General features: G+C 67.7%; 1 protein-coding gene across 1 annotated transcript; it reads right to left on the reverse strand.

Moving 5' to 3' along the window:
• Positions 1-5,398, reverse strand: LOC309879258 (antigen WC1.1-like; the record flags this gene model as incomplete). The annotated part of the gene is made up of 14 exons (XM_082762795.1): positions 1-15; positions 868-1,012; positions 1,543-1,702; positions 1,847-1,933; positions 2,013-2,108; positions 2,210-2,362; positions 2,485-2,826; positions 2,940-3,244; positions 3,315-3,633; positions 3,711-4,031; positions 4,140-4,442; positions 4,520-4,834; positions 4,910-5,226; positions 5,343-5,398. 14 exons carry the CDS (start codon positions 5,396-5,398, stop codon positions 1-3), a joined length of 2,934 nt encoding a protein of 977 aa, XP_082618921.1.
• Positions 5,399-6,286: the final 888 nt, after the last annotated feature.

The following is a 6,286-nucleotide window of genomic DNA, read 5'->3' on the forward strand; positions in this document are numbered from 1 at the left end:
CTACATGGCATCATGCTGCACAATAAAAATGGAGAGGGTTGGCTGGGGGGGGACTGCTGCCTGGGGACAGGCTGGGCTTCGGTCAGAGCACAGTGAGCAATTGCACTGTGCACCACCTGTTTCAAATCTATATACTTATTTATTTACTGCTATCTTCATTATTATTTTCCCATCACTTTGTGTCCTATTTAACTGTCTCATGACAGTAACCCATGACATTAACCTATTGTTTGTTTGTTTGTTTTTCCTCAGTTGTCTGCCCCATCCCACTGTGGCAGGGGAGGGGAGCCACTGAAGGGCTCTGTGGTACTCAGCTGCTGCTGGGTTAAACGACAGCAACCTGTGCCAAGTCAAGCAGCTGTGCTGGAAATTACCAATCACAACCATCATCTGAGAAAAGGAAGAAGCAAAACCCAGAAAGAAACAGCTCACTACTGCCTTTGTAACCACCACCTATCTTAAGGCTTAGCAGGCTCCTGTCTGGTCCAGGAAGGACAAGGGCAGGCGACTGCTGTTGCCTCTGGGACAGGTTTTGCTTTCAGCAGCTACTCATAGAGCACTAATGACAACATTCTGTTCTAACAGGTCCATGTCCTTCTTGTAGGAGGTGCCTTGGAGTTGAACACGGTACTCAAGGTGTGGCCTCACCAGGGCTGAGTACAGAGGGACAATCACTTCCCTCACCCTGCTGGCCACACCGCTTCTGATCATAGCCTGGATGCTGTTGGCCCTCTTGGCCACCTGAGCACACCGCTGGCTCCTGTTCAGCCACCTGCCGACCAATCCCCCCAGCTCCCTTCCCTCCGGGCAGCTTTCCAGCCACTCTGCCCCCAGCCTGCAGCCTTGCATGGGGTTGTTGTGCCCCACATGCAGGATGCGGCACTTGGCCTTGTTGAACCTCATCCAGTTGGCCTCGGCCCATCGCTCCAGCCTGTCCAGGTCCCTCTGCAGAGCCTTCCTGCCCTCAGGCACATCAACGCTCCTGCTCACCTTGATGTCCTCTGCCAGCTTGCTGAGGGTGCACAATATCCCCTCGCACCAGGACAGGTGGTACTGGGAGTACTGGGGCAGAGGATGAGTCCCTGGGACGCACTGTGCCCTTCCCTCATCCTGTTCTTCTGGCAGGGAGAGCATGCAGCTCTGGGGCCAAAGGAAGGCCCCAGAGCTGGGCCCTGGGCTCTTCCCCGTCCTTCCTGCGTGCCCAGAGCCATGGGGACGTGCCTGCAGGCCCAGCTCTGCCCCATGGCCCCGAGGGATGGACAATGGACCCGGGAGAGAGAGAGAGACACAGAATGGTGCAAAGAGTGAAGTTCCAAGCACTTGGGGGCTTTAATTGGGAAGAGCGCTGCACAGGGAAAGGCCATGCTGAAAAACTTCACAAGGAGCCTGGCGTGACGTTGGGCCACGGGTGCGGGTGGGCCGATGGAGCCGTTTCTGCAGCGTGCTGAGGGCTGGGCAGGGACAGGTGCCCCCCATGGGCAGGGCCAGCCCTCCCTGGGGCCGGAGCCCCCTCCTGCAGCCGTGTCCCCAGGGCCTCCTCACGGCGCTGTCCCCAGGGTGCCCATGTCAACGTCGTCATAGCCCGTGTCCCCGCGGGGCTGCGCCGGGGCGTCCCCGCCGTGGGGAGCGGGGGGCTCCTCCGGCACGGCCGCAGCATCGTCGTAGCCATCCGGGGGGCCGTGCCCGGGCTGGGCCGGGGGGGCTGCGCCAGGCGAGGAGGGGCCGGGGCTGAGGACGCAGCCTCAAGGGCCGTGTGCCCTCACCTCCCCAGCACCACTGCTCGATCTTAGCCCCTCTCCTCTGACCCTTGTGCCTTTGTGTCCCTGTTCATTGCCCCTTGCCCTACCTGGGGCCTCTCTGGGGTTGCTCTCTACCTCGTCACCATCCCAGTTGTCGTCCTGCAGCTTCATGCCTGAGCCCTTGGACAGGGAGCCTGCGGTGGAGACTGTGGTGTTGGGTGCTTGGCCAGGGATGGGGACAGCCCCAGGCCCTGGGGACAACCGTGCTCCTACCTGTGTGGCTGGGCACCTCCTGGTACTCGGGCATCAGGCTGTAATCCAGCTCCTCGTACACGGCCTCAGCGCCGACATCCGTGGCTTTCACGGGGTCTGTAGGGAAGTACACGCTGCAACGGCATGCCCCACTGTTCCCCACAGCCCCATGGAGACTCCGAAAGGGGCACCAGGGGAACCCCCAAGGCAGTGCCCACCTCGGCGTTGCAGCCGTGCGCGGTGTGCCTGCACAGCCAGGGCTGCCAGGGCCAGGCCCAGCAACGTCCCCAGGAGCACGCACAGGACCGTGGGCACCGGCACGCTCCCCGACACTGCTGTGAGTGGGGCAACGCTGCTGCTGCTGCTGGCACCTGCAGGGATGGCGAGGGGCAGCGTGAGGCCGGGATCCGCACGGCAGCAGGGGCAGGGGGCAGGGGGCAGTGGGCACGGGCAGAGCCAGCTGGGCAAGCACCCCCGTGCCGGCAGCTGCTACCTGCAGTGCTGGTGGCCCCGCTCGTGTCCTCGGTGTCCTCGTCACAGGCGATGTGGGCGACCCCCTCGGGGCCGCAGGACTGCAGGTGCCAGGGCGCCGAGGGGCAGCGCCAGAGCGAGGGGGCCCCCTCCTGGCATCGCACCCAGCCCAGCCAGGCGGGGACCGAGCCCTGTGCGGGGACGGCCGCCAGCCTCCCCCCGGTGCCACAGCCCAGCTGGCGGCAGACAACGGCAGCTGTGGCGGGGCTGGTGTCGTTGGCGCACACGCGGCCCCACGTCCCCTCGCGCAGCACCTCCAGGTGCCCGCTGCAGCTGCTGCTGCCCCCCGCCAGACGCAGCAGCCCTGCAACAACAGGGGACGGGGGGGTCGCGGCACCGTTGGGACAGGTGGGGCAGCGCGCACCCCACGGGCAGCGGGGCCTGCTCCCCACCCAGCTCAGGGATCACAGTGCTCACCTGAGCACACGGCACCGGCACCGCCGCCCCGGCGGCAGCCGCGCCGTGCCGGGGCTGGGCAGGCCCAGAGAGCCGCCTCCGTCCCCGAGCAGCCCCCGGCACCCGGCCACAGCGTCCCCACGCCGGGCCCGAAGCGCTCCGAGCCGGGCGCCTCCAGGGCCCGCCCGCAGCCCAGCTGGCGGCACACGACGTCGGCATCTGGCAGGTCCCAGGCGTCCTGGCAGACGGTGCCCCACGTGCCCTCGCTGTACACCTCCACCCTGCCGGCGCAGCGCCCGGGGCCGCCCGCCAGCCTCAGCCGCCGGCTGCCTGCACGGGAGGGCCAGGATGGGGCTGGGGGCGCCCGCTGGGCACCCGCGGCCCTTCCCGGCGCACTCACCTGAGCAGGCGACGGCCGCCTCTGGGGGGCTGTGGCCGGGCGCTGCGGCAGGCCCCGAGGCGTTGCACTGCGCCAGGAGCTCCTCGGTGCCAGCACAGCGCAGCTCCTGCAGCTCCACGGGGCCCGAGCTGGCGGCCGGCACAGCGTAGACCTTCTCTGGCACACCGCAGCCCAGCTGCCGGCACGCCACGGAGGCAGCTCGGTCGTCCCCCGGCCCCGCAGCCACGCGGGCCCAGGCCCCGGGGCTCGTGGCCACCTCCAGCCGCCCGTCGCACCGGCTCTCCCCGTCCAGCAGCCGCAGGGGCTCAGCGGCGCCTGCAAGAGCCCGGCCGTGCCGTGGGGACGGGCGCTGCTCCCCGCCTGCCACGGGTCCCCGCGGCCCCTGCACCCACCTGAGCAGTTGACGGCGGCGGCATGGCCAGGGGGGCAGGCGGGCTCCCCCAGCAGCGCCACGGGGCACTCGCCCGGGTGCCGCTCGCTCCCGCTGCAGCTCAGGGCATCGCGCCGCAGCGGCCCCGTCGCCGTGCCCGTCCCGAAATGGCCTCCTGGGGGCAGGGAGGCGGCGGGGCCGCAGCCCAGGTGGCGGCACAGGACGTGGGCGTCGCGCAGGTCCCAGGCGCTGGCACACAGCGCTCCCCATGTCCCCTGCGCCTCCACCTCCACCCGCCCGGCGCAGCCCGAGCCGCCATCCGCCAAACGGAAACCGGTGTAGGCTGCGGCGCAGAGAGGGCGCTGGGGGGATGGCAGGGCAGGGACGCCCCGGGGCACCCCACGCTGCAAGGGGCTGCCCCGGCCCCCCGGACAGCGGCCCCAGCACTTACGTGAGCAGATGATAGCAGCGGGGCCAGCACAGGCCTGGCCGTGGGTCGGCCGCCGGGCGCAGCTGGCCAGGAGTGGCTCGCTGCCGTTGCACTCAAAGGCGCCGTCCCAGAGCGGCCCCGTTGCTGCCCCAAAATGGCCGGCAGCGGGGACGGCCACTGCCGTGCCGCAGCCCAGCTCCCTGCACACCACCTGGGCGGCCTTGAGGTCCACGTGGCCGTGGCAGACGGTGGCCCAGGCCCGGCCCTGCCGCACCTCCAGCCGCCCCGAGCAGGCGCCGTCCCCTCCGGCCAGACGGGAGAACCCTGCCGCGAGAGGAGGGCTCCTGGGGGGGATGCGGACGAGGGGGCTCCCTGCAGCACCGCATGTCCCCAGCACTCACCTTGGCACACCACAGCAGTATCATAGACATGAGGGCCATGGTATGGTCCCCAGCCTTGAATCTTGCAGTCCCAGAGGGCCTTCTCAGTCCCACTACAGTTGACAAAGACCAAGCTGATAGAACCTTCTGCTAGTCCAAACTGAGAGCTGTGGTAGGCTCCAACAGCTGAGCCGCAGCCCATCTGCTGGCACACCACCTCGGCGTCCTCCATGTCCCAGGCATTGTCCGCCACCGTGCCCCAGCGTCCCCGCAGCTTCACCTCCACTCTCCCCTCACACGGTCCCCTGCCAGCCGCCAGCCGCAGCTCCAGCGCCTCTACACCAGGTACAGGGCTCAGTCCTGGACTTGTAATCCTGACCCAGCATCCCCAGCACCACCACCGCGACTCACCTGTGCAGGTTACCCCCACGTCCCACTCATGACCACAGAAGTGGTTGCCCCAGCCAAAGTGAGGGCAGTTCTCCAAGGTAGCTTCTGTCCCAAGGCAGAAGATTGGGTGCAGCCAGATGCGTCCCTTGCCCTGCCCAAACGGGGCGTATGGGGACGCCCGGGCCACTGCTCCACAGCCCAGCTGCCGGCACACCACGCCGGCGCCCCGGTGGTCCCAGTCGAAGTCGTAGCTGCAGACGGAGCCCCACTCGCCCTCGTGCTTCACCTCCACACGGCCGGCGCAGCGCCCGCCGCCATCCACCAGCCGCAGCTCCCCGCTGCCTGCGGGCAACCCCAGGGACCTTGCTGAGCCCAGGGGGCGCCTGCCCCACGGCTGCTCCCTGCCCCACCGCTTGCCCACGGCCAGCCCCTGCCCCACGGCCAGCCCCACCACTCACCCCCGCAGAGCTGCACGCAGAGGAGCAGCCCCAGTGCCCTGGCAGGCACCATCCTGCCCCCAGTGCCAGACGCAGCCCCGCGCCGGGGAGGGGGATATATAGGCAGCCCCCGCTGGCAGGAGCCAATGGGGGCGGCGGAGGCACCTTGTGAGCCGCTATCAGGAGGGTTATCTGCTGCCTGCCGGGGCCCAGCCTCCAATAACCTGCTCCGTGCCCAAATATGAAACTCGGCTCCGCTTCTGGCGTCACGCACCTCCCCGCCTCCCCGCTGGGGCTCAGCACCCAAATGTCCCCGAGGGGAGCCAGCCTGCCTGGCTCCTGTGTCCCCCTGAGCTGGGGTTGGGGCTGTGCCCGAGGAGAGCAGGTCCCCATGGGGACAGGGTTATCCCCAGCATGGGGTCCTCCCTCAGAACATGGCCTCCCTCAGCACCCCAGTACTCAGCCTGTGTCGGGGGGGGCGCCTTGACCCACCTGGAACCAGCCCGGGGTTCACTGTGCAGAATCAGGTCCCTGCGCTGGCCTCAAGATGTGCAGAAGGGACATCTCCAGCCCCTGCAGAGGCTGGTGGCACGGGGGGGGGGGCAGATTCCCCCTCTAAGGGACACGGTGGCTTTCACTTCATGCAGCTGCTGAGGCACCTGTGCTGCTGCTGATAGCATCGTGGCTTTGAGCAGCAGTGGGGATGCTGCCAACGGGCTCAGAGCTGAGGCTTCAGCCTCAGGGCACCAAGCTGCAGCACTGTCCATGAAGGAAATGTGTCACCTACACAGGTTCCTGTCCGACACTAGGGACCTCTTGTGGCCTGGGCATCACCCAGAAAGACCCCAAAGAGGCTACTTGTGCCTCTGGAGGTAGGGGCAGAAAGAAGGAGCCCTAAAGTGGGAGGAGTAGGAGAAGGCAGCCTGACCCTAGCAGCAGGCACAGGGGTACCCACACAACG

Source organism: Aythya marila (assembly GCF_965140915.1).
Source record: "Aythya marila genome assembly, chromosome: 5".
Taxonomy (NCBI): Eukaryota; Metazoa; Chordata; class Aves; order Anseriformes; family Anatidae; genus Aythya; species Aythya marila.